Source organism: Osmia lignaria, chromosome 11, assembly GCF_051020975.1.
Source record: "Osmia lignaria lignaria isolate PbOS001 chromosome 11, iyOsmLign1, whole genome shotgun sequence".
Classification (NCBI taxonomy): Eukaryota; Metazoa; Arthropoda; class Insecta; order Hymenoptera; family Megachilidae; genus Osmia; species Osmia lignaria.
This window is the reverse complement of record NC_135042.1, coordinates 4,588,553-4,615,174: the sequence shown is the minus strand read 5'-3', so window position 1 is coordinate 4,615,174 and position 26,622 is coordinate 4,588,553. Positions and strand designations below refer to the sequence as shown.

The window sequence follows — 26,622 nt, the reverse complement described above, 5'->3', positions numbered from 1 at the left end:
ATATATATAACTAACATATACCATACCATATATGTATTATATATATATTGTACAATAAATAATCATAACTGTTTATTTTATTGCAGTCGAAGATTTTCAATCTCAGTAATATACACAGCTGATAATAATAAATTTCTAATATAATCATTTACAATTCATAAATTTCATTTACCCTATTATTATCAGTACATTTCATAAATGAGGAAATAATACATTTTTGTAATAATTTTCATTAGTTCATTGAATTTTACTATCCTATTCGTATAATTTCAGTAAGCTAAAGTTTCGCGTAAAAAGACTATCCTAATTAATCAAACTTACAGTATTTTCAATGCCTGTAACACTAACTATACTCGTTCAATTTATGGGGAATTTATGTTTCATAAGATTAAATCTATAAAACATATGATACATATTTGAAGAGGTTTGATTTGATATTAACATATTTTGCATAATGCAAATATCTATAAATTCCAAATTTATTGTGCGAGAATCATATGTACCAAAAACTAAAACACAACCAAAGAAAAATATTGATAGAACGTCTATCACTTTTTATCAGAAAATAATTACTAGTATAAAACAATGTTTAATATTATACACTTGATCGACTTCTTTGAAGCATGATAATAATTTATGAACTCACAAAGGAGTATATAAATTTTTTAATGTATCTTCTATTATTTTAAGCATACGTTTAAATAAATATGAAGCAGAGTCAACAAGATATAGATTAACGTGCAAACTAATATACAATGCATTTTACAATAATTCGTAATTTGCAACTTTTCAAGTCATATTATATGACGATAAATTCAGTTCCAACACATTAACATCTATATACTATATTCATACCGAATTATTTATTTCACGGACACCGTTCTGAAGATAAAAATAATACGAAGGAATTTATGAACTTTTTCTCTATTGCTGTTATGTAAACATGAAGCTTGCTAATTATAAAAAAGCTCAATAAATTTGAGAAAAATTCTTAAACATAGCAACCAACTAGCAAAATCACAATATTATTCCGTGTATGAAAAAATATTGGAATGGCATATAATAATCGACATAATTTAATGAATTTCATCAAAATCTTTAAGTACAGCTATCATGTGGTAGAATTGTACTAAATCTTTTAATTCTTAATAAGCTGTCAAAGAGTGTTACCATAAAAAATAATTCAATTACAATTGGAATTCCTTGGGCATAATCTTACATGATTTGCTTGTTTCTGGGAATCGCTATCTTCGTCGCTACAATCTTCATCGTGTGTATGTGTTACATTACGTGGAGTTTCAGGTCTTGCATGTGGTATTTGACTGTTGGGACAATCCACGTACAATGTTTTCTATAAAATAATGAATAAAAATCGATGAAAACTTTTCTTATTCTATATAATACAAATAATTTTTATACGTACAGGAGGTTTACTTTGTTCTTCTTCTTCCTCGCTAAGCTTAAAAGTTCGTGACCGACTAATCATCGGTGTTTCCATAACAAATCTTTGTTCGTGAGCTACCGTACTCTCATGGGGCATCTTAAAATATGAAATCAAAATAAAATAACACGTCTTACAACGTACTAAAGGAAAATAATAAGTCTATCAACTTACCAACATGGCGGGAGCTCGAAACATGTATGAAAATGGATAATAAATGAGATTTAAAAAAGTTGCTGCATATAAATCAGCGTACCTCACTAGCTGACTACTGAAAAATGTTTGTCTACTACCACTACGGAATAACGAACCCATCATTCCGTATGATAAATCCATTTTGTGCGTAACGTCTCTTATCGATGCCCGCAATTTGGAAATGTCAGGTTTCTCTTTTGTGCTACTATCTAAATTTCTGAAGAAAACCAGATGTAAGGAATGATTACGATAATTAATAATTAATGTCTTATTAATTATTATATTTACTTGTACATTTCTCCTAACATAACATCTAAATTTTGTAACTCAGCAAATAATTGACATTTGTCCGTCCAAACATGAAGCTCTTGAACCAATTCAGGTACTATTAAGAACGTCCTCCAACCCCTAATTTTCTTGCTCTTTAAAATATCACCAAATATATGATCTCCAATATATAATACGTCCTTGCCTTTAGCGCCTATCAGTTCCGTGAAAACATCACAGGAACCTCCAGAATAAACTTCACCTGTTCGCATATGAAATATTGTATTACCACAATGTTACATTTAATTAAAGTGTATTTTCTCAATATATTACCTACCTGTATGAAGTGGTCCTTTATGTGTTCCAAGCTTTAAAGCCCCAGTTCTGGTATCTACTTGTCTTAGAATTGTACCCTCACCAAAGAACAATGGTTTCCTAGCATCTACTACGATAGTATCAAAATAAGTTTTCCAATTTCTGTGGGGTTCATCAGACTGTAAAGAAATCAATGTATCAGTATAATTAATCTGTAATGTCCTTTATTTTTGTGCAACAATTGTACACACACCTTTGCTCCATGAGGAAAGTCAAATAGATAAGTCATAATCTTATCAGTAAAAACGTAATCGCTATTTGTTAAAAGGAACACTTTCGCTCCGCTTTCTCTAATCCTATTCAAAAACATTGGTAGCCTTTGATCTTTCTTTACATATTCATCGAGATTCTCAATAGTTTTTGATTTAAGATCACCGTGGAGGTGGATCCAGTCCACCGCGTTCCTAACATCTTGAAATATACTTTTGAAGCTCATCGTCAGTTCACCTTCTTTCACCCCTGTCTTTTCGCGGGTGTATTGCGGCGAATTCGTGAAAAAGTCTATCAAACATGCTAATAAATACGTTTCAGGGAGATTGAACAATGTATTGAGCACGTATACCCTGGACTCGTCCAATTGTAAAAATTTGTTTGGATAAAGCTCGTATACTTGCGAACTGAAACAGAAAAAAAAAATGTACAAATGATTGATCGATTGACCCAGTTTTAATAAACATGTTCAGTGTTTTTACTGTTGCTTACTGTTTCAAAAACTCGAAGCCGTGAACGCAAACCAGAATATTTCCATAAGCGTCCACTTTAAGAAGATTTCCATAAAGTGTGTCGAACCATAGTCCTCGTACCGGAAAACTTGGATCGTATTCGAACGCTTTGATTTCTTGCGGGTATCCCAGAGATACAAGACGGTCCTTCAATAACGTGAAACCCAGTTGCTCGTACTGCGGCGACTTATACTCTATAAAAAAAAATATTATAAATTTGAATATACATATTATTTTTGAGAATTAATTACTACTCACCCGCCAACGTGTAATCCATATCGAAGCCATAGAATTTGATATTCTCTAAATGAAGACTACGGTTGACAAAAATTCTGTAACAAAAGTAAAGGAATAAAACTTAATAGCATATTTTTTTATTCCAGTAATATAGTCACATTTAGTGCAGATTAAGTACATGTGAAGTATTGTTTTTTATTCTTCTAATCCCAAAGAATTGAAGTGTCTTTATATTTTAGGAAAATTAGGAACAATTGTTGTTTTAAAATTATGACTGCAAATTTAAGAAAATTTTGGAAATTAAAACAACTAATTAATTGTCAAACCTGTTTGTGGCAACATGTCTAGCTTTAACGCGAGTTTCCGAGAAAACTGTCGATATACGAGGCAATCTCATAATATCAGAATCACTCATTTTTGGCATTATTTGCATGCCATCTTTAATAACGCTCATTTTCTCGTTAATTAAGAGCATGCAAGTTTTTTGTATATTCGAAATAGGAATAAATAGTCAACAGTTATGAAATTGTATATTTTATTTCAACTGTTGTTACCATCGTAACGAACATGTTTGCATTGAATTTCAAACGAAGAAAGTTTTGTGAAGGTTTTAATGCTTTAATTATTGATTGCATCGATTAAATTACAGAATTTAAAATGAAAATTATATAGCGCAGTTGGAAAGTACAATAACCGAACACGCTAGGCTTCTCTAAGAAAAATAGCGCAAAAAGTATAAATAATTTAAAAAAAAACATTTGTACTATATATTTTATACATATTATATATAGTGCTATATATTTGGGGGTCCTCCTCCCTAGATCAGCATTTTCCCTAAGGAAGCCTAACATGCGGGGTATTGTATGTACAATGATATAACATATGCAGGAAGTAAAAAGAACAAGATGTTTAATATAAGTATCAATAAATAGAGCAGGAAAAGATTTGTTACATCTATCAGTTCCGCTTGTGGAAAGGATGATAGATGTTATCCAGTTGATAATCTCATTTGATTTATATTGAGTTGGGTAGCCTCAACGAGTGTTCATACCTAATTAAAACGGACGTTAATTTATTCGTGCGATGATAAAGTATTGGCACAATTTACATTCCCCTCTTCACTCGTTTATATTAAATATATATGTGTGAACTTATTACACATAAAATTTCTTTGATAACAAAAGACAAATTATGATAATGATTTGTTACTAGATCAATTTGGATAGTGGATTTTCAACGTATGTTGTAATCGACGTCATATATCGATACTAATTCTCGAAGCGGAAGTAGATTTTCCTTTTAAATAGAAAGCTTCTTTTTTCCAATTAAAAGTTCGTGTTTAATACAAAAATAATTGCCGTCATATGTTATCTTTAAAATGAAGTTATTTTTATAATTCACTCGTAAAATGATACGTTAATGTTACTTCTTATGTAAGTGATATTAGGGCGATAACTTATCGACTGGTTTGTTGGAGATTCAGCAATTTTCTAACACAAGAGAAAAAACGAGGAACTTACTCGTTTTGGACGTTGCGTCGCGAATTCACGAAATTCGCAGCCGGTAAAGCGTCGTCATTCACATCCTTCAGCCACATTTTTCGTTATTTTCAAATAATCATCGGCGCCTCGTGATCGATATGCGTACCTGTTAGTCGGTAATAACAGCTTCGATAGAATCGAATCGATATAATGGATGAAAAATAGGAGAAAAGCTCGGTGAAAATAAAGTGAAAGCAAAATTTTGTTCCGCAACTCTTCGAAACTCATAGTTTCTAAATATGAAACACGCAGTTGATGCAATATCTCAAGAAGCTTAATCTTTTAGTTATTAATTTTCTTGTATTAACTTCGGTGACGCGCTAAATGTTGAGGTTACTTTACAATTTACTTATTATAACACATTGTTCTTATTTCGCACTGTTCTCAACATAAGCACTGTCTAGCAGTTCATGCGAAAGGAATGAACGTAGATTCCAGGAAACGAAGATCATTATTCCACATCAGTGATGTCCTGTTGATTAAGTGACGCATCAATTCGTCGAACTGCACGTTTTAGATTAGACAGATAGAAAATAAGAGCTACGTATGTACATGATTCTTCGGATAGTTATTAAAATTAACCATGTTTTTGTTTCAGGGCCGGCTCTGAAATTTCGGAGATCCGAGGCGAGCACCAAAAAGGGCCCCATCACATAAAAAAAGTACCTCAAATAAAATTTATAAAATTAACATTAAAGCTCGTATAACTAATTTAGATTTGCATTTACAAGTAAACATTTCTCTTCTTGCATTCTTACACGCAAAATCGTCTTATGGGGGCCCTGGACCTTGGGGGGCCCTAGGCGGCCGCCCAGTCTGCCTAGGCCCAGGGCCGCCCCTGATATCGCAGACGCGTATCTTTTGTCACGGAAAGGTTATGGTCAAGAAGGTATCGCTACAGCACGAACCAGACGGAAAATAAAGTTATACAAAAAATATGTATTCTACAAGATAACGAAGACAATACTTATCTCAAAACAAATTAGTTTAGATGAATGCATTTCTCTTTTCAGCGATTTACTTAAGTTCATAAATAAATCATCCATTTATTTTAGAACGTATGTATGTACATGTATAATATTATCTACAATTAACGAAGAAAAGAGAAGACCTAACGAAGTAAATTATTGCATTATTTTACATAATTGTATAAATGACATGTAATTTATATCGAATGTCAATGCCATACCGAGTACATTATTCCAAGAAGCGGTATCTACAAAGCAAGTATTCTACGTGCGCTATCATCTTGTTTAGTGTCTCTTTTAAAGAAGATCAAAGGTTTCATTCAACTCGAATTTAGGAACATACATTTGTTAATATTTTTTGTCGTCTTTAAGACCTATGTAGAACATTTTCTATCCTCATATGTCATAAACGATTGAAATACATCCAGTCTATGGTTTTGAAGATCTAATTACAGGGCTTTTTGAAAGATTGATAAGTTTGTCTTGTTAGTTAACAAGAAATGAGAAAGCCAATTACATATATCGCACCATGTATGACCCCACGCGTCGTATATCTATACTAAAAAAAAAAGGGAGAATTTCCTTATCGTTATCGCGGTAAAGAAGAAATATTAATAATCACTTAAGACGAAAAATAAGTTGGAATGAAAGTATGGATTAAGTTTACATTACGTCAATTTATTTTAGATCAATTTTACCTTGATGCAGATTATTTTATTTAAGTCACTGACGTACACGATTTCGATTACATTTATCGCGTCACTGAAGTTTATTTTATTGTAGATAATACTTAAACAAAATAATGAAGTGGATTGTTGTTTTATGAGACATTGTTTCTTAATAGGGTTCAATAAGTCGGTGAATACACGTGTAGTTCACTCAATTGACGCCTTAATTACCTACTATTTTATTTCGCCTCTATACTCTTCTTTTTCTATTCAAATCAATATATGTACACTAAATGTTTTTAATAAAATATCACTGGTTTATACGGCACTGTTCCTTATTGAAAAAACAAAAAGAAGAACTTTTGGCGATGAACAAGCCACGTGAAAATCGCGAGGAAAAAAAACTACGATCCGATCCGTTCGATGATCAAACATCAACTGATCCTTGACTTGCCGAGTAAGTGGTTAATATGTGGCGATAGGGATTAATTCATCGCCTTCCGGACATAAATCCGGCCTGCCTCTTTTTAACATGCACACAGATCACTTAGCGTTACCAGTTACAACTGAAAATATTCTTAAAATAAAGGTAGAAAATTAACTAATATTTCATGGTCACATAAGTACGTCACTTATGTTGCAGTGTACCGGTAGTCGGTATTTGGGAATACACTGAAAGAGACACGATGCGTGCCAGAAGCGGACTATGAACAGCCATCTATGGTTACTACGTAATAATAATTTGAATATGAATGATATTGTTCTCAATATGCTATAATCCATTAAGTTAACACTTAATGAAATACGTAAATAAAGGATACGTTATAAAAAGATACTATATTTTAATAACTGAATATATCAATCTTCGTTCAGTGGAAGTTTACCATTTAACGAGGAATTCCAATTTGTCTCACGAAATCGCGTGCAATACTGAACCACCAGAGGTGCAGAAATTGTATTTGTGATATTTTCATTTATGGCTTGAACTTTAGCGCAAGGTGTTTCAGACACGAAGCTGTAATAATACTCAAATGTCTCGTAAACAACTTGTCATTTTCTCATTGATATTTGGAAATATATCCACTGGAGCATAAAACTTTGACCAAAATCAGTGATAAGAGTAAAGCTATTCGTAAGCTTTAATTGCCAGTTGAGCATTTAAAAAGCTTATCATCTGATGCTGATAAAGATGGATTTTCATAGAAAATTATTAACAAGTAATTAACTGCAATGTATTATATGATTCTTTACATAGAGTTTATCAAATGCTTCTCGCTAGTTCTGTTATCGCATAACCATCGGATCTCAAACTATTTTCAAATACAATTTTGCTTTCATGAAACATCTGTGTATACATATACACTTATCACTGTCAATTTACGTATCGCGACTCAGGTTAGTTTCTGCTCAGTTCATACATGGGAACTCCTTCGTTACCGACCTAAAATTAGACCTCCCAAACTCGACCTTTCGATACAACCTAGATTTTATTGGAACTTTCGATCCACTGTTACGTAATCCCAGATAATTGCCAGAATTTCGTTTTTCAGGACAAGTATTTATTAAAAAATAAATGAAAATGAAAAAAAAAATTAAAGAAAGAGTTAAAATGAAATTAAATTAGATTTTAAAATAGGATATTGGAAATTTTAATCAGATTTTTTTAGTTAATTTAGATAAAGTAAATTGATAATTTATAATATTTAAATATCTTCGTGTTATAATTACTCTAGAAATTGCTAAAATAATTTTAAAAAAATAGATTTTTGCTATAGAAGATCTAAACGGGGGTAATATTCTATAAGAAAAAATAATAATAATAAAATAAATAGAGTAACAAACTATTCGCGCGTGAACAAGGCAAACAAATGTGATACGATTGGGACAGGAATGCCCATATCAAATGTGTCCATAATTCTAGAGTAATCTAAAAGTTATAATTGAAAGCTTCCTTACTAGATAATCGACTTGCCGCTATTAAATTATTCAATCAACACGCTAGAGCACTGTTTTAATTGCTCTAACACGAATTTCTTTTGCAGTTTGGTTCACGCTATTGACTTTCAGTTAAGTCGGTCAAGCATTGCGCGAGGATGCACACATATACGTATGAGTTTCTGTTAAGATATGCATCGTCTACACTTTCACTCCGACTATTTTATTCACTGTCCACATCACATCGACGTTCTTTTAAAAACGACCCATTAAAAAAATCTGAGAAACAAAGATGATAAAAAATGTCAATAAAAACTCGAGAATAAGCCGGAGAAAAAACGTAGCTGGGTTTTTAAATCTCAGGAAACTAAAACGAAGGATAGAATGACTAACGACGGATTGCTTCATCTTCATGGAAAACTTCTCACTCCGTTATCGGTGAAATTGTTACGTATAGATAAAAGCGTATGAAATTAAGATCACTGTTTCGATCGTAATTCAGACACACGCGTACGTCCACTTAGCTGTCCCGGCTAAAATTAAATTCTAAACATAACTAAAAGCACGTTTCCACGGCGTCTTTTGCTTTGTTCGAGCAACACAACTTCGCTTTAACTCTGTATAAGAGAATGTCATCTATCTCAATTGAATAGACATGGTCGAGTTAATTCATTTTGTTACAAGATATTCCTCGATTGTCCCTTAATTATTTGAAGCAATAAACAAGCTCCTGACGAATGGCCAACCCGCCAACCTAATCTATAGACACCCTCCTGGTAAAATGGATTCTTAACAACGTCAAATTACTTATACTGTGTTAAAAAGAACAATGGATTCGGTAGCGCTTGTAATTCAACCTTGTATCCCACATAACATAACATATATTTCATTATGCGCATCGGAGGAAGGTTTATGCATACGTTTAATCATTTTACAAAATGGACGTTTACGTTTTCTATAAGGTTTGAGGGCCTTACGTTGGGGATCGTAAGTTGGGTTGAAGCTACGCATGAATCAGCACGTATTCTTTCAATTTTGAACCTCCTTTTCGGATCCAATCGCGTCATAAGTCGGGACACGTTGTACAAGTCACGTAGCTTAGACCTGTTTGAGTAATCTCAGGATCCAAGACGAGTAATCTCTGCAAGTACAACTAAAAGTGGTTCAAAGTTGAAAAATAACAAAGACTATGGAACAATTGTGATTCAGTTTGTTTTTCAAGACAAAATAATTCGTGTCTTTCTTTATAAACTGATAACATTTTTCAAACTAATCTATTTTCGATTATCCTATTGTTTCACATGGCGTAACTTGCGTTAGAGTCTTAGTTAAATGAAAAAGGCTGGCGATGACGGAATTGTAATTGGAGCATTTTGTAACATGTTTAGTGTTTTCATTTGCTTCTCGAAGATACTACGTTGCAGACAGTATTTGTCGTCCCATTCGTTATCAGAGTTTCTCATTGCCGACAATAAGCGACAGGAGAGATAACAAAGAACGAACATTATTCGGCGTTAAATCGAATATGCACGCTACACCTTTATCACGCACGATCGTTACTTTACACCTGTGCAGGGTATTTCAAAAGAGTGGATCATTCTTGAAAACAAGATGTATCATTTTAACGCGGAACTTTCTCTCCTTTCAATGCAAATTTTCAATTGCTTTACATAAAAATGAATGTACATAATAGCTTCTGTCATAATTAAGAAATGCAGTGACCAATGAACAGGAAATTTCCAAAACTTACTGGAGGACAATTAGAACCGATGATTCATCAACCTAGCACAAGGTGCTGAAAGTCTGCATTGCAGTGAGAGGAAGTTACACGTGTATATTTACCGTAGAAACAACACACCTAAAACCATTTATTGGCGAATAAGAAATAAGATGTGTCATTATCAAGACTCTTCCCTTTACTTTCACAAGATCCATGCGCCCTGCATTCGGTTAACACTTCTTTTGAAATACGTTGTAGATATACTTATTACATGGAGGGTGCAGATCGTTGCAGATACGCGCGCGCGCATTATTGGCGGACCAGGAAGAGACACCCTCAAATATATCTAATTCCCTTTGATGAACTTGATACAATTAAAATTCTGAACTATATGCGGTAATATTAATGACCCAACGTTCACTTTGTTAATAAAGGAATTTCTAAAGAGTTAATTATTTGATTGAAAGAATAAGTAAACGAATAAGGATGTATGGGTGTTCGACAACGGGTGGGAGATTTTTTAAGGGATCAAAATAAGACGAAAATCAAGAATGACGAGATAGCGTTTGCGGCTTTGTTTTCCACTGATTAACGTTTAAAAATTCGAATAAAAAGCGCCTAAAACCTGCAATCTGTCCAGCACCGACGACCGAACGTCAGGTAAGCAGGGGTGTAGAAACTTATAAACGTTAATTACTGGAGAACAAAGCCGCAAACGCTATCTCGTCATTCCTGATTTTCGTCTTATTTGGATCCCTAGAATCACCCCTTAAAAAATCTTCCACCTGTTGTCGAACACCCTGTACATAATTCAGGAAAAAAGGATCAATCCCCGAATTGTCAGAATGAACTGAAAAAATTTACCTGTGACCTAATTCACGTTTGTCTGTTCTTATGCCGTAGTTGACCTCATTGTAGCTATCCAAGTATTGTTTGCTAAGTTCGTTTCTGGTCATTCTCATCCCGGTATCTAAAGGGAAGTTGAACATCGACTGATGATACGACTCCTCGTGGAAGATGTTCAACTCATCCGGAAAACGGACTTTGCACCCTGCTCCAGAACATTCGAATGCTGGTTACTGGCCAAGGAAGAGCTTCACCAAAAGGTATAAGAGAGGATTGTACAAAAGAATATTTCTTTTTATACAAAATAAATGAAACAATTGAAAACAACCCTTTAAATTTTGATTCTAATTCTAGAAAGATGCCAGTAAGAGTAGCTGATATCTTATCACATAATGAAAAAGTACGTTGCACTTTCTTGTATCACGTGTAGATTAGAATATAGATAGCAGGTGGAATGAAGAATTATTACCAGTCTTGTTTGGCGACGTAACCAGCAGATTTGGATTCTGACGATTCATCACGGACCAGTTGCGAAATTATTCTTAGAGGATTAATCACTATTAACCGGGATAGATCGAAAATATTTTGTTTCGTTAACTGACCAATGCGAACGACAACGATGTAATGAGCAAGTATAGCAAACATTTTTGGACGCATATAGGCGAGCAAACAACACAGAAAAATATGGCGAGAATAGCAACGACGATAAGAAGGCTGCAGGGGTCATTCGCGTGACGATAGGCAAGAAGGAAAAGTACACAGAGGCGTGATAAGGAATCAATTAAATAAACACTGAATTCACTGCAGTCATGAATGAAGAAGGAAGATTTTTACGACTCTTAAAGAGCCCGTACGTCTTCATCCAAATTCCAACAATAGAAAATAATCAAATTACATTTTTTTAATTAAAATATATTTTCTTTTTGTACCTTTACGGATAAGCAGACGTTTCATTTTTTAATTATTATGTAAGAATATATACTGTTGTGCCATTCTTTAACTTACCCACTCTCAATTATATTATTCCAGTAAATAAATGTGTCTACTTCTACCATGTAATCAGAAGCTAAATGATGTATACATGTAACAAGCAAAAAAAAGCAGAGTGAACGTGTAGTGAGTGAAGATAGTAATTTTAAACGAGGCGATGGCAAGGAAACGAACGAGTTTTCCTTATTATGTTTTCTATTTGTCCCATACAATTTATTCGTGCAATTGTGTAAATTATTAGTCACGAATAAGGGTACATATCAATACCCGAGGTGCGAGCGTCTTCGGGGCAATACAATGCACGACAGTAAGTATCTATAAGTTTTGTCGCGTGACTCAAAGTATTCAACGATCGAGGTGAAAATAAATTAAGCTGAATGAGTTATTTTCGCCCAATATGATTATACCACCTCTTACGTCCTTCACAGTTTTACAAATATATTACAAATTTTTTGGGAACTTAACATACACCTTAAGCATAAATATTGATACGATAAGAGACGAGAAAATAATTAGATAGCCACCTGCCTGAATTACTTGAGTTTCTTAGAATTAATATTCAATAAGAATACTAAATCATTACGGCATTGGATTATCGTAATAATAAGGATCAACGACGAATGATAATTAATTTTCTCATGATAATGTCCAAGTAAAATTATAAAACTATTTTAGATGTATTTTCATGAAATTTTTTTAATTAATTTAATATCTCCAAACAAATTTTGTTTGTATAATTTAAATAATGTTCTCGAAATAGATTGTTTTATTTTATAGACTTTAACATGAAAAAGAAATTACTAACCTTTGGCTAGCTTGTCGATACCACTTTTTAGTGCCGGTAGGATCATTTTCGTGTTGAGGTGTATTCGGTGCAGTATTTTCATGATCTCCGTGGGAATTACAATTTTCCAATTCCATGATTATCTGGAAAGAAAATTTAGAACAATTCGTTAATTTTCTATTCATTCAGCTTCCATGTATTGTGAATTTGAAATATTTACTACAGGAATATCACAAACTAAAAATCACTTTTTATTGTTTTAATCATGAGTTTCGATGATTTTATTATTAGTGAAAAAAGATCATTATTGCATATGTTTAATGAAATGTTGCAAAATGTATGCATTATGAATAACAAAGCATGTGTTGCAAAAAGCTTGGGAATTTTGTGAATTATTAGACTGACGCTGATACGGTATCCGTTAACGAAATTTCTTATCGTAGCATACAAGGACGTACCCAATGCAATCGAATTTTTAGGAATATGTTTAATATCTTGTACAAATATAAATAACACAATTCAGAATAATTTTTTTTGTATACCGACACACGATACACAACCTGATAGACGAGTACTAAGTACTAACTCAACACTGTCATACAATGAAAAACGTCACCGCGAACTTGGGTCAATTCACTGAATTGCGTTACCTCCGCGCAGGTATACCAATAGAGAAAATCAAAGTATTCCTATGCGATTTAAATTGCCGAAATGTCGATGACGCATGTGTTACGATATTTGAAAAAGATACAATGGAATAAATATTATAATCTCAGTTCATGATAACTTAATCGAATATTCCTTATGAAATGAACAATTTAATAACGTATATGCAATTTACAGTTAATAAAAACACTTCTTAATTTTCTTTTTCTCATTTACAATGTGTGAAAATATGTAGAATATAGTTACAAGAAAAAATAACTATATAATAGTCAATATTACGTATAATTAATTCGTCAATTATGATAACATATGTTCAATTATATTAAAGAAAATGACTGCACAATATATGTAAGAAAGGTAATAGATTAAAAATAAATGGCGCCAAATCTATATATTCGAATATTTAAACAACAAAAATAATTATTATAAAAAACATCAAATATTTCTGTATCCATAATATTATCCGATAAACTAAAAGATTATACATATTTAATAAATAACGATGACGAATACTTGAAGAATACGTAACAAAAAAATAAAGTATTAAGATAAGCAAATAATGCGCACAATTAATAAAATTTTGTAGAATATGTGACATACTTAAAAACTCGTTGATTCATCTCTATATTTCCATCTTTCGTATCAGCATTTTATCGATGATTTCAATGGAAAGAAGGAAGAAGGTAATTATCAGTAAATGATGCACCTGCCAGACAGTTGAATTGTGAATTTCACGCGGATCACTTTGACCTGCAAAGGCGGCGGACGAATTCGTTCGTAGCGCCGTGTATAACCCGTCCGTCCGCTGTCGTCTGAACGCCATAATTCGAGGTAAAATTCCATAGTTCGCAACTTTCGCAATTTTCCACGCGTCCGCGGTACACATCGTGTACTCAACAACAGTTAAAACGAAGTCCCGAGGCCCCTATGGCCAAACAGTTACGTTGCATCCTCTCTATTGCGTAAAATTAATCCGATTTAAGTGACCTCGACGCGACATAACCTAACAACTCTGTCTGCTGACAATTCCGGACGACCACAATACGGATCGTGTCTATGTTTACTCAGTTCTGTTAGAAACACACGTATGAAATTACGGCTCGAACGTTTGGAATGCGTCAGGTAGTGCATGATCATCGAAGTACCATCACTTATATTTCATTCTAGCCCAACCCATTTTTTTTTTTGCTCTCCGTTTGGGCCATCCCACGAAACTGTGTCATGTTCAAATCATCAGTTGTGTCTTTTATTTGTTTACAAATTTTAGCATAATTCTTATTGCAACATCCGCAATGATTTTTTACATTTCTGCCAAACAACACGTGAATACATAAATAATAAAATCACATAACCTTTACATTGAATTCATTCAATTTCATTGCAAAGCTTATTAATTAAGAATCTGTTTTTCTGTCATTTTAGATCATATTAATTCTTATACTTATTTTAATTAACTTCGATTATTTGTTTTGTCATATTTCTTGATGTTATGTAATGTTAATTATTTTCTCAACTTTTAGTTTAATGTATGAGTATATTTTGATACATTTTATTTTTACATAGCTATGATTTTTCTTATGTTATGTATCTACTTATTTTTTGCATGTTATAATAAATAATGTATATTTTTTGTATTTCTTAATGTTACAATAAATTTCATTTTTATATAACAAAAATTTGTGTTTTATTTTCTAAGGTATTGTACAATATTATTGCACCTTACATTTATATTAAAAACACAAGAGTTGATGTTATTTATTATTAAAATATAATGTAATTAACTATGTTCTATTAAAATTTTAATCAAACAATATTTTTATGTAAATACATATCATCTTTTGTGTCATATAATGTAATTTTAACATTATCTTTAGTTTTATAATTATTCTAATAAATTAACATTAATTATCAAAAGCAATGGTGTGTTAAGACATCAAACTTCCTAACAATTGTGGCCTAAACACTTGAAGGAATTTGATAAATCAGGAAGATGAATAATCAAGCATTCAGTTTAGCAGAAAGACTTATTCCTGCAACTTATGTGCAACAAGGTTTGAATGCAAAAAAGACAAGAGAAAATCTTATAAGACATTTCATTGAACATGTAAGATGTTACTTAAAATTCTAATAATAAGATGTACTAATAATTCATATCATATGATTATTAATATGAATTTTTGAAACAGCAAAAGTGGCCAGAAGAAGGATGGGATGATGCAACCATTGAAGCTTTCCTCTCAGATCTATCACAAATGGATAGCAACAACTTTCCTTCTAACTGCAGTGTAGGAGAACGTGAAGCAAGAATTGTATCAAACATTGTAGCAAGGCGACATTTTCGAATGGGTCATGGGATAGGTAGATCAAGTGATTTAGAAGAAGTACAACCAAAAGCTGCAGGAAGTAGCCTAATGTATAAATTAACAAATGCTTTAGTACTTGAAGTTATTCGATATATGGGTAAGATTATTTTAAATTCTTTAATATGTATTCCACAAATGTAATATACTAGGAAATATTTTTATTTCAGGTGTAAAAAGTATAGCAGGTTGTTTTCTATCACCAATGGCTACAGGCATGAGTTTGGTGTTATGTATGCTAACATTTAAGCAAGATAGACCTAGAGCAAAGTATGTGTTGTGGCCTAGAATTGATCAAAAGTCAAGCTTCAAATCAATAATCACAGCTGGATTAGAACCAATTGTTATTGAAACAAAAATAGTTGGAGATGAATTGAAAACAGACATGCAGAGACTGGAATCTCAAATGGCAGCTTTAGGTGAAAGTGTTGCTTGTGTACTAACAACAACTAGTTGTTTTGCACCTAGAGCATGTGATTCTATTGATTCAATTGCAGCACTTTGTACACAATATAACATTCCTCATTTAGTAAACAATGCCTATGGGTAAGTTTTCATGTATATATTGAAATTTTGCATTATATTAGTATTATATTTTTAATTGTCAACAGCTTACAGAGCACAAGATGTATGCATCTTATACAAGAAGCGTCACGGAAAGGTCGCGTCGATGCTTTCGTTCAAAGCACAGATAAAAACTTTTTAGTACCAGTAGGTGGTGCAATTATTGGTTCGTTCGACAAGAATCTTTTGGATCGCATATCAAAAATGTATCCTGGTCGGGCAAGCGCAAGTTCTATAATGGATGTAATGATAACGTTGCTTAGTTTGGGGATGGCGGGATACAAGCAATTAATAACGCAACGTAAAGAAATGTATTCATATTTAAAAGAAGAGCTCGGTAAATTAGCAGCAAGACACGATGAAAGATTATTAGATACCAAAGGAAATCCTATATCAATGGGAATGACTCTTCAATGTCTAAGTCATCAACATGATAACAAACAGGTTACAATGTTAGGCTCAATATTATTCCTTCGCAATGTTAGCGGTACAAGAGTAATAACAACAACAGAATCTAAACATATTGTTTCACACAAGTTTGAAGGTTTGTATTTAATATAATGTGAAATATATATTGATGATACTTAAACATATTTTATTTTAATCAGGTTGGGGAGCACATAATAGTAATTACCCAGTACCATATTTGACTGCTGCCGCCGCTTTAGGTATGAAGCGATCAGATGTGGATATATTTGTACAACGATTAGATAAAGCTTTCACTAAAGTAAGGAGGCGTTCAGCTCCAGTCACACCAACAGCATCTCTTGCCGGATCTAGTATTAATGGAGATGCAGGAGGTACTGGAGGTCCTGGAGAATCAAGCACACCTTCAACTAGCCGAGCAAGTAGTAAAGATAGTTTGAGAAAATGAACCGTAATCAACGCAACTGGCCAGTCGAACCAGTACATTAATTTGTAAGTAAATTATTACTTACATACTTACAATTGCATACCTCTAAAGAACAATTTCAACATCTGAGAAAAATACTTACACTTTATTTCAAAAAATTATATTTTTATGATTTGTTTATTTAAAGCTCGTTCGTTCTATGTTTGAAATTACTTTTTAACTAATTGAAATATTTAACAAAATATTTCATTTTATTGATTTATTAAGAGCTTACAGTTTATTAGAACAAAAGTACGTTTCAAGGAGGTATGTAATAAGAAAATGTGCTGATTCGTCTGTCCACTTGCGTTGTAATATCGTTAATTGCTACGAAGTAAAGAAAAGGAGTTCCATACAAACCACATTAATACCTAAACTGACTAATATCGGAACTGATATTTGAGAAGAAAAGAGAAATGTTGGAATATATATTTAAAGATATTAACTGGTAAGCGCTGGCAGCAGAACTATCTGTTACATTTATTCTATGTTGTAATATTTTTGCAGTTTTAAAGCAAGGTATACGCATTATTTCGATTGTAAATTATTTAATTTATATTCTTTTCACTTAATTAGTCAGTAATTTATTTTGACTCATAATAATATATGAAATTTATTTTTATTTAGAAGTAACATAATTCTATTGATGGTTATAGTAAAAAGGCGTGTTACTACTTGTAAAGAGAAGTTTATAGTAGATACAGTATTTGCTTAATCACATGTTATAGAAAGTGTATACAAAAATTAGGGGCACTATACATGAAAAAATATATTTCAAATTCTGTATAAATGAATTCAGTGGTTTTAATTTTCATGTTACTTGTTTTTCACTTTATAAATATTTAGTTATTACGAAGACACGTAATTATGAACATATGTTCACTTTTTTAGTGATTGTTGTAACAAGTAATTTAATTCAATATTTAGTTGCAATTTGATTTGAATTAAGTCATTGTTTTTTTCTTTACAAATGCAAATATATAAAAAGAGCTGCACAAGTTTGGATGAAGTATTGTATTAATATTGAACCATTTTTTCTAGATGTATATACAGATTTCTGAGTACATCTAAGTATATACAATCATTTGTGTACACATAATCAAAAAGTCACAATTTTTAAAGATTCACCTTTAAATAAATCAATATAAATATCTCATTTTTTCATATATTATCATTTATGGCTATAAACATTACACAGTAATCATATTATATTTATGTTATATTCTTTTCTTTTTATTTCAATTCTTATTTAAGTAAAATTAAACTATTTAGACTTTCTTCGCATAACATTAATGTATACGTATTCAAATTGCTCAAAGAAAGCAATACGATGTATCAGCGTATGATGTATGTATTATTATTTTCCATAAAAAATGCTGTTGGAAAAAATGAAAGCACGATTGATATATTTCATGTATGATTTAAATATATAAATAGATAATTTCTAAATTAGTAAAATGTAGCAGAATTTTTATTCACGGTGAATCACATGTTATTGTAGAATGTATGATCGTTATAACATTAAAAAAACGTAGTAAAAACGATAAAAAACGTAGAATAGTACATGATACTGTACTGTATGCTAATGAAATTTCACTATGCAAACAAATGTTTTATATATCATAGTTCATTTATTTATTAATGTAGATAGACCAGTGTATTGGATTAATTTTGTAGATTATAATTTAATATAAGGAAAGATCATCTCACATCCATATATAATACACGTTTTTTTTACATGAAACAACGATCTTTATGGTCTTATTTCATTAATGTTTTTTTATTCTTTTTGTAATTTATATACTCTAATTCCAATCAATACCAATGTATACAATAGATGGTTTGTCTATTTGGAAAAGAATGTCTTATAAGAAAAAGTATTATACAATAAAATGGCATAAAATTTATTAAGTGAGGTCCACCTGTTACATTCCTAAGTTTATTGCAGTTAATGTATACTATCGGCTGTGAATATATTTTACTGAATATATGTTATAAATTAAGAAAAAATATAATTATTCCTGGTCCTGGACTCAGTTACATCTTTAAGATAAATATTTTGTTGTTTAATCTTAATATTCAAGCAAAATCTATATATTGCTGAGATTGTATATACGCAATTGTTTTAACATTTTTTTAAACAAATACATGTATAAGATATATGAAATAGTAGACTAGTCAATGTAAACTATAATATGTATTTCAACATATGTACAAAACATTCATTAATCCTAATATTAAACTCTCCCAATCATATTCTATTACTTAACTGACCATTCTACACATGTAATTGCTTAAAAATCAGATGAAAATTGAATTTTAAATTGAAGATACATAATAAAAGCAACGTATGTACAAAACATTAATAGAATTGTGATTAATTTTATCACATAACAGTTAATTTAATATTTAGACATACATAAATAATTGTAAGCTCTTCCTCAATATGACTATTGTGTGATAGTTAATGCTTTATTTGTAACATATGCAACTATTAGATAAATAAAAATAAAAATTTAAACAAAATTGTTTAAAAGTAAAGGTAAGTAAAGCCTCGCGATGTCGCAACATTGTTTTAAAACAATTCTTGTAAAAAATGGACCTAAATTAAACAAAAATGGGACCAAATTTGTAAAATATTTCAATTAGTAGTGGTACAGATCTGTAGCAACCTGTAGTCACTGTATTCTCTCCTGAAAGAAACAATACATTGGCTAGTTTTATTCTTTAATGATAAAATCTGTAAAAGGAAATGATGTAACTTGTAAGCATTATTCATTTATTTTTACAGCATTTCTTTAACATTACGGTGTATCTTGTTTTATTTAGTTTCAATAAAGTATTATAGTCATCAAATATAACCTATGTATAAGAAATGAAATTAGAAATGTCACGTGGAATGATATCTCTGGTTTAAATTACAAATTTAACTTCTATCTAATTTAACTGTTATTTTATGTTAATTGCATGAGCAACTGTAATAAAAGATATCAGTAATTAAGGTATTTATCATTTTTCTTTATTTTCTTTCTATATAAATTATTTATTTTATATTTATGAAGTTAATAAAATTACTTGGATCTATTTAACATATGTAATTTGTTTTAGGATAAGTAGAATGGCAAAAAATAAAACACAAGATAAATTTACAAAGCTAAAAAGCAAAGCCTCCAATACTAAAAAGGAAAATAAATTTAAGATGTCAATATTGAATACTTCAGCTACAGTTTTATGTATTAGTATTGCTGCTTGGTTTAGTTATAAAGGATATCTTGAAACCAGAGTAAATACTCCATATGATACAAAAAAGGTATATCTTATATATTTTTGTATTGTCCTTATATTCAAATTATATTGAAATTATTAATCAAATTGATATTTTTTTTTTTAAATAGTTAGTAACAACCTCTGGGTTAGATGCCCCGGATAGATATTGGGGTAGTTATAGATCAGCTGCCTATTTTGGATTAAAAACAAGAGATCCACATTCATTAGTAACAGGATTGATGTGGTATTTTCCACATCTATTACGTCAGGATGGTAGTGGCCTTAGACATTGGTGTGAACAAGGTGATAAATTAGATAGGTGAATAAAATTGTTTATATTCAATAGCACATTTTTAAAACATACATAGAATGTTTATTGTTTATCTTAAATTTAGATATGCTTGGATGGAACATGATGGAAGAACTTTTGGTGTTCAAGAAATAGTAGATGGTTCAGCTATTTTGAATACTACATTTGTTAAAAGACTTGGTGGTAAACATGGTGGAGATTGGACTAAAAGAATTGGTGTAATTTCTGAAAATGGAGTAAGAAATGGTGAAGAAATTTCATTACTCTTCTATACTGCCATTGAAGAAAACACCAAGGGATGGATTAAAGTCAGTCTTGGTGATGAAAGACACCTAACAGGTGTAGAAGGAAATACCCAAGGGTTGGGTTCATTTACTATAAATCTCAACATAGTACAGGGAACTGTAGAAGAGCACTCGTTTTTAGCAACTGTTGTCCCTAGTTTGACTGTTTTGAAAGAAACCATTCTTCAGAATCTTAGAATAGCATCTCACAAAGGATCTTCAAAAAAACACATAATCTTGTCAGGTGAACAAATACCACTATCAGCAGATGGTAAAAAGAAAGAAGCAAATTTTATTGTAACACAAATAACAGGAAGAATTCCTTTTGAAATTGAAATTAGTTACGAATCAGGTAGTTTCATCAACAGGGTTAACAAACTAACTGGTCAAAACTATGAACTTGCTTTAGAAAAGCAACGAAAATTATTCGACGAAAAATTCGAAAAATTATTTAAATTAAGATCAAAAGGTTTTACAGAAGAAGATATCACATTTGCAAAAATGTCACTATCGAATATGATAGGTTCCATAGGCTATTTCTATGGAAGTTCACAGGTACAAAGTCAATATACTAAAGGACCTGTGCCTTACTGGAAAGCACCTTTGTACACTGCTGTGCCTAGCAGAAGCTTTTTTCCACGTGGTTTTTTGTGGGACGAAGGATTCCATGGCTTACTTATATCAATTTGGGATTTAGACATTGAATTAGACATCATGAATCATTGGTTTGATCTGATGAATGCAGAAGGTTGGATTCCTCGAGAAATGATTTTGGGTCAGGAATCTTTAGCAAAAGTACCAGAAGAATTTGTGACTCAAATAAATACAAATGCGAATCCGCCTACATTCTTTTTGACGTTACATTTTATACTTAAGCATAAAGAGAAGGAAATATTAGACAAACGTTTTCAATTTCTTGATAAATTGTATCCTCGACTTCAAACATGGTTTAATTGGTTTAATACTACACAAATAGGAGATATACCAAGTACGTACAGATGGCGAGGTAGAGACGGAACAACTAACAAGGAATTAAATCCAAAGACACTGACTTCTGGATTGGATGATTATCCAAGAGCTTCTCATCCAAACGTCGATGAAAGACACGTAGATTTACGTTGTTGGATTGCATTTGCTGCGAATATTATGTACCAGATTAGTGAAATTTTGAATCAGCCTAATAACAAATATAAGGAAACGTACCAGTATTTATCCGATAATAATTTATTGAATAAATTACACTGGTCACCGAATACTGAAACCTATGCTGATTTTGGATTGCATACAGATAAAGTAGTTCTGCGGAAACCAATTACACCTACAAGATCACATGTACAACAATTGGAAACAATACGGGTCGTTTCAGAAGATCCAACTTTAAGATATGTTGATACGTCCTTTGGCTATGTATCATTATTTCCATTTATTTTACAAATCATTGATCCCAATTCTTTGCAATTAGGCAAAGTATTACAAGATTTGAAGAATCCTGATCTTTTATGGACTAAGCATGGTTTAAGATCGCTAGCAAAGATATCTCCGTTTTATATGAAATATAATACTGAACATGATGCTCCTTATTGGCGAGGAGCTATTTGGATGAATTTAAATTACTTGACAGTAAGAGCTACACATTATTATTCTACTATTGATGGACCATATCAAGATGAAGCAAGAAAAATTTATCAAAGTTTAAGGCAGAATCTAATACAGAACATTATTAAACAATATAAAAAGTCAGGATATTTGTGGGAAAATTATGGAGATGTTTATGGAGAAGGTAAAGGCAGTCATCCATTTACTGGTTGGACATCTTTAGTTGTACTACTTATGGCAGAAATATATTAATTATGTACAGCTTCTCTTATAGACACTGTTTTAGTAATGAAAGAATCAAAAGATATAAACAAGTGGTTTAAACATTTTTTATACTTTCAGTTGTTAAGTATAACAGTGTGATAATCTTATTAAATTATTACTGTTACTTCTAGAAAACAACAAATATTGCATACAAGTTTTACAGCCTGAACCAATATTATTTATAGTTCCTAATTTTGTAATATTTTAGATATAACTGCTGTTTTTCAATATTAAAACAGTAAATTGTGAAATCATGGGAAACAGTCTATATTATTTCAATATAACATTATTAAAGACATTTTCAACTCTTGGCTGTGACTCGTTGAAAAAGATTATGCTGTAATGTTAAGTCATCTTGAAATAAAGAACATTTAAAGTTTTCAAGTATTTTCATTTAAAATAATTGGAATGAATGTGTAACCAAAAATTTAAATGAGCTATTGGCAATCCTGTTTGTAACTAGAAAGAAGAAGTAATTTTATTTTGCTTAGCTGTCAATACCTCCCTTCAGACCTCACCAGAGAATAGGTGTGCGCCTGTAGGGTTACGATTGTGATTTTTCATAGTTTTTACATAAAATAGTGAGGTTTTTAAATAATTATGGAGCCTTACGATGTGATAGTTAACCAGCCCGTAGTTATTGATAATGTAAATAACCTATTAGATTTAAAAATTATTAAATTTTATCATCCTTTGTGCTGGTGTGTCAAATTGAATTCTACCATAATGTCGGCTTCTAAGTAACGCCAAAAACTTTGCACTTTCTCTTTAAAATTAGGGATATTATTTATATTATGCAATCTTTCTGCATTCCATGCACTATTTTTTTGTTATTAATATTTTAATATAATGCTTCCTTATGTATTATGAGAATTTAATAATTTTTTGGAAATAAAATCATTTTTATTATTTAATATTAATAATAATATCATTAATATTATATTTTCATATGCTTAGGGTTCTGGTGTAATCAAAGCAGGCTTTGCAGGTGATCAAATACCAAAATGCAGATTTCCAAACTAGTAAGTAAATCTTATGGTAAGATCTAATTAGTATTCTTCAGTGTTCTGCTTGCTTAGAAGTTACTGCCAGGTAGTAAAGGAACCTCAAATTTCTTTTTAATTATTGTATCTTCTTTCTTTCTGTCTCATGTAACATTGCTGATGTAATTAGCTGTTAATAAAAATAATTTCTAGCATTGGCAGACCCAAACATGTAAGGGTCATGGCTGGTGCTCTAGAAGGAGACCTGTTTGTGGGGCCAATAGCTGAGGAACATCGTGGCCTTTTATCTCTTCGTTATCCAATGGAACATGGAGTTGTTACAGATTGGAATGACATGGAGAGAATTTGGTCTTATGTATATAGTAAAGATCAGTTAGCAACATTTAGTGAAGAACATCCAGTTCTATTAACAGAAGCACCACTTAATCCAAGGAAAAATAGAGAAAAAGCTGCAGAAATATTCTTTGATACATTCAATGTCCCAGCTTTGTTTGTTTCAATGCAAGCTGTTCTTAGTTTGTAAGTATATGACCTGTAATAGATAATGTAAATCAATAATCTTTCAATGTTATCCATTGAATAATACTTTTGTAGATATGCCACTGGACGAACTACAGGGGTTGTTTTGGATGCTGGAGATGGTGTCACACATGCTGTACCTATTTATGAAGGTTTTGCTATCCCTCATAGTATTATGAGGGTTGATATAGCAGGACGCGACGTTACAAGGCATCTACGACTTCTTTTACGTAAAGAGAGTATTAATTTTAGAACTACAGCAGAATTTGAAATTGTTAGAACAATTAAAGAACGAGCGTGCTATCTCGCTAGTAATCCTCTGAAAGAAGAAACCATTGAGACAGAGAAATTTCAGTATATCCTACCTGATGGGAGTTGTTTGGAGGTAATAGTTTGTTACCTCTTAAAGAATGATTAATTATGAATATAATTTATTTAATTATTTGGATAATTTATTTAATGTATTTGAAAACTTTTGATGTATGATGTATGCAGAGTATGGTACTTATTTACAATAGATCGGTCCAGCTCGGTTTAGAGCTCCTGAAGTACTCTTTAGACCAGACCTGATTGGAGAAGAATGTGAAGGACTTCATGAAGTATTAACATATTCCATTCAGAAATCTGACCTAGATTTAAGAAAGGTGTTATTCCAGAATATTGTTTTGTCAGGAGGATCAACGTTATTCCGTGTAAGTATGAAATTAATCACAAGTATTTTAAAGGTATTGTGTTATTAATAGTACAAGGTACTTCAATATGTGTTTTATGTATTAGGGATTTGGTGATAGGCTATTATCTGAAATTCGTAAAATGGCACCAAAAGATATAAAAATTAGGGTATGTATAGTATGTAACAAACTATCACTTTGTGCTAGAATTTTCTCTATTATAAATATTTGAATTGTAATAGATATCAGCACCACAAGAACGATTATATAGTACTTGGATTGGAGGTTCCATTTTGGCTTCATTAGATACTTTTAAGAAGATGTGGGTTAGTAAAAGAGAATACGAAGAAGATGGTATAAGAGCGATTCATCGTAAAACATTCTGAATTTAATTTAGGAAGATTTAAGATGTTATGTCAAATAATTTAAATACAACATATAAGTAATGGCACACTCAGCACAAAAATTGAGATGTACCGTGTTTACTGTGCTCTTTGAATGCTTTTAATATTGCAATTTTTTAAAACTGCTTTAACTTCTTTCTTTTTCCAAGTGAAAATATATTCCAAGGGATCGTAAGATATTAATATTTAACGAATTCAAAATAGAACATAATTTTGATTATATTTTTACAAGGTTTGTTTAAGATTCCTTGGAAATGTACATAAACGGATTTCTAAGGTTAAACGTATTTTAACTCACCAAATTCAATATAATTTTAAAACTAAACACTGTCTAACAATTCAATTAAATTCTTCATTTTAAAATACTATAGGTGCAAGTTATATATTTGTTTCTATATTATTTATAGTTTTGTTATATCTAATATATTAAAAAGACCAATTAACAAAATTGAGCACTTTGGTTAACTGAATTAACATTACAAAAGGAATAATGTAATTTCCATTTGCAGTAACAATTTTGCAAAGTATTTGTAAATATGTATGCTTCGGTAAAATAAATCTATAAACTCTTTACACATATATAATGGTTACATCGATTTTTATAATCAAGCGGTACTGATTGCATATTCATACTTCATACAGTTTCATATGTAATAGATAATAATAAAATAAATAGTAATTAATAACAATCTGAAACCATTCAAAGTGAGTTAACTGTAAAGGTACTAAAAACAAAGGAATCACAATATTCGCCTAAGTTTATGTTTTAACTGTGATAAAATCATTGAAACTTAGTTAATTGTTAGTATTTATTCTTTTAATAAATTTTTACAGTTGCAAATGTTAAATCCTATGTTTTCACATAAGATTAAAGATATACTTTTAGCAGTTTAGCTACTTCAAAATAGTTTACATGGGCATCACAAATTGTATTAGTAAGGAGCATTGTATAATTAATATGTATATGTAATACTGTTCGCTTTAATAACTGTATCTTAATTTATAATAAAAAAAGTATATTATTTATTATTGATGTGTTCGAAATACCATTCCCTCAGTTAATAATATAAAATTCAAATAAAGGCAGCCCACGTACCTTACAGCAGGGAAGCGGAAATTAAGCTGTATAAAT

At 31.2% G+C, this 26,622-nt stretch overlaps 4 protein-coding genes across 17 annotated transcripts; 3 read left to right on the top strand and 1 right to left on the bottom strand.

Annotated features, from left to right (window-relative positions):
• Positions 1–4: 4 nt before the first annotated feature.
• On the bottom strand, positions 5–14,241 carry Nt5b (5' nucleotidase B). Of its 10 annotated transcripts, XM_034323789.2 has the most exons (11): positions 11,385–11,545; positions 10,934–11,163; positions 4,758–4,884; positions 3,259–3,332; positions 2,981–3,194; positions 2,472–2,895; positions 2,241–2,397; positions 1,925–2,165; positions 1,616–1,853; positions 1,424–1,540; positions 7–1,351 (listed from the first exon to the last, which is right to left on the bottom strand). In XM_034323789.2, the coding sequence occupies exons 3-11, from the start codon at positions 4,832–4,834 to the stop codon at positions 1,184–1,186; spliced, it is 1,710 nt and encodes a 569-aa protein (XP_034179680.1). In that variant the 5' UTR covers positions 4,835–4,884; positions 10,934–11,163; positions 11,385–11,545; the 3' UTR covers positions 7–1,183. The 10 variants fall into 10 exon arrangements, with proteins under 10 accessions (XP_034179673.1, XP_034179675.1, XP_034179676.1 ...); XM_034323782.2 differs by lacking the exons at positions 4,758–4,884; positions 10,934–11,163; positions 11,385–11,545 and adding exons at positions 12,711–12,832; positions 14,062–14,241 and having other exon boundaries at positions 5–1,351; XM_034323784.2 differs by lacking the exon at positions 4,758–4,884 and having other exon boundaries at positions 6–1,351; positions 10,934–11,120; positions 11,385–11,559.
• Positions 14,072–19,673, top strand: SecS (Sec synthetase). Of its 3 annotated transcripts, none has more exons than XM_034323796.2 (6): positions 14,072–14,186; positions 15,271–15,459; positions 15,542–15,815; positions 15,886–16,261; positions 16,327–16,823; positions 16,888–19,673. In XM_034323796.2, the coding sequence occupies exons 2-6, from the start codon at positions 15,346–15,348 to the stop codon at positions 17,151–17,153; spliced, it is 1,527 nt and encodes a 508-aa protein (XP_034179687.1). In that variant the 5' UTR covers positions 14,072–14,186; positions 15,271–15,345; the 3' UTR covers positions 17,154–19,673. The 3 variants fall into 3 exon arrangements, with proteins under 3 accessions (XP_034179687.1, XP_034179686.1, XP_034179685.1); XM_034323795.2 differs by lacking the exon at positions 14,072–14,186 and adding an exon at positions 14,343–14,477; XM_034323794.2 differs by lacking the exon at positions 14,072–14,186 and adding an exon at positions 14,390–14,477 and having other exon boundaries at positions 15,366–15,459.
• A 153-nt stretch (positions 19,674–19,826) lies between these two features.
• GCS1 (mannosyl-oligosaccharide glucosidase) lies at positions 19,827–23,236 on the top strand. Of its 3 annotated transcripts, none has more exons than XM_034323779.2 (4): positions 19,827–19,935; positions 20,280–20,481; positions 20,567–20,757; positions 20,834–23,235. In XM_034323779.2, the coding sequence occupies exons 2-4, from the start codon at positions 20,290–20,292 to the stop codon at positions 22,878–22,880; spliced, it is 2,430 nt and encodes an 809-aa protein (XP_034179670.2). In that variant the 5' UTR covers positions 19,827–19,935; positions 20,280–20,289; the 3' UTR covers positions 22,881–23,235. The 3 variants fall into 3 exon arrangements, with proteins under 3 accessions (XP_034179670.2, XP_034179669.2, XP_034179671.2); XM_034323778.2 differs by lacking the exon at positions 19,827–19,935 and adding an exon at positions 19,966–20,173 and having other exon boundaries at positions 20,834–23,234; XM_034323780.2 differs by lacking the exons at positions 19,827–19,935; positions 20,280–20,481 and having other exon boundaries at positions 20,600–20,741; positions 20,834–23,236.
• A 143-nt stretch (positions 23,237–23,379) lies between these two features.
• Arp1 (Actin-related protein 1) lies at positions 23,380–26,489 on the top strand. Its single transcript, XM_034323798.2, has 7 exons — positions 23,380–23,540; positions 23,850–23,914; positions 24,089–24,415; positions 24,491–24,800; positions 24,934–25,107; positions 25,193–25,255; positions 25,329–26,489. The coding sequence occupies exons 1-7, from the start codon at positions 23,493–23,495 to the stop codon at positions 25,470–25,472; spliced, it is 1,131 nt and encodes a 376-aa protein (XP_034179689.1). The 5' UTR covers positions 23,380–23,492; the 3' UTR covers positions 25,473–26,489.
• Positions 26,490–26,622: the final 133 nt, after the last annotated feature.

Coding starts and splice junctions, on each gene's coding strand:
- Nt5b (XM_034323782.2), bottom strand. CDS start 14,241: ATGTGTACCGCGGACGCGTGGAAAATTGCGAAAGTTGCGAACTATGGA. Junction 2,166..2,240: donor TAAAGGACCACTTCATACAG/GTAGGTAATATA, acceptor ATATGCGAACAG/GTGAAGTTTATTCTGGAGGT. Junction 1,541..1,615: donor TTCGAGCTCCCGCCATGTTG/GTAAGTTGATAG, acceptor TCATATTTTAAG/ATGCCCCATGAGAGTACGGT.
- SecS (XM_034323794.2), top strand. CDS start 14,443: ATGAAATTACGGCTCGAACGTTTGGAATGCGTCAG. Junction 16,262..16,326: donor TTAGTAAACAATGCCTATGG/GTAAGTTTTCAT, acceptor AATTGTCAACAG/CTTACAGAGCACAAGATGTA. Junction 16,824..16,887: donor TGTTTCACACAAGTTTGAAG/GTTTGTATTTAA, acceptor TATTTTAATCAG/GTTGGGGAGCACATAATAGT.
- GCS1 (XM_034323779.2), top strand. CDS start 20,290: ATGGCAAAAAATAAAACACAAGATAAATTTACAAAGCTAAAAAGCAAA. Junction 20,482..20,566: donor CTCCATATGATACAAAAAAG/GTATATCTTATA, acceptor TTTTTTAAATAG/TTAGTAACAACCTCTGGGTT. Junction 20,758..20,833: donor CAAGGTGATAAATTAGATAG/GTGAATAAAATT, acceptor TCTTAAATTTAG/ATATGCTTGGATGGAACATG.
- Arp1 (XM_034323798.2), top strand. CDS start 23,493: ATGGAGCCTTACGATGTGATAGTTAACCAGCCCGTAGTTATTGATAAT. Junction 24,416..24,490: donor ATGCAAGCTGTTCTTAGTTT/GTAAGTATATGA, acceptor ATACTTTTGTAG/ATATGCCACTGGACGAACTA. Junction 25,108..25,192: donor GAGGATCAACGTTATTCCGT/GTAAGTATGAAA, acceptor TTTATGTATTAG/GGATTTGGTGATAGGCTATT.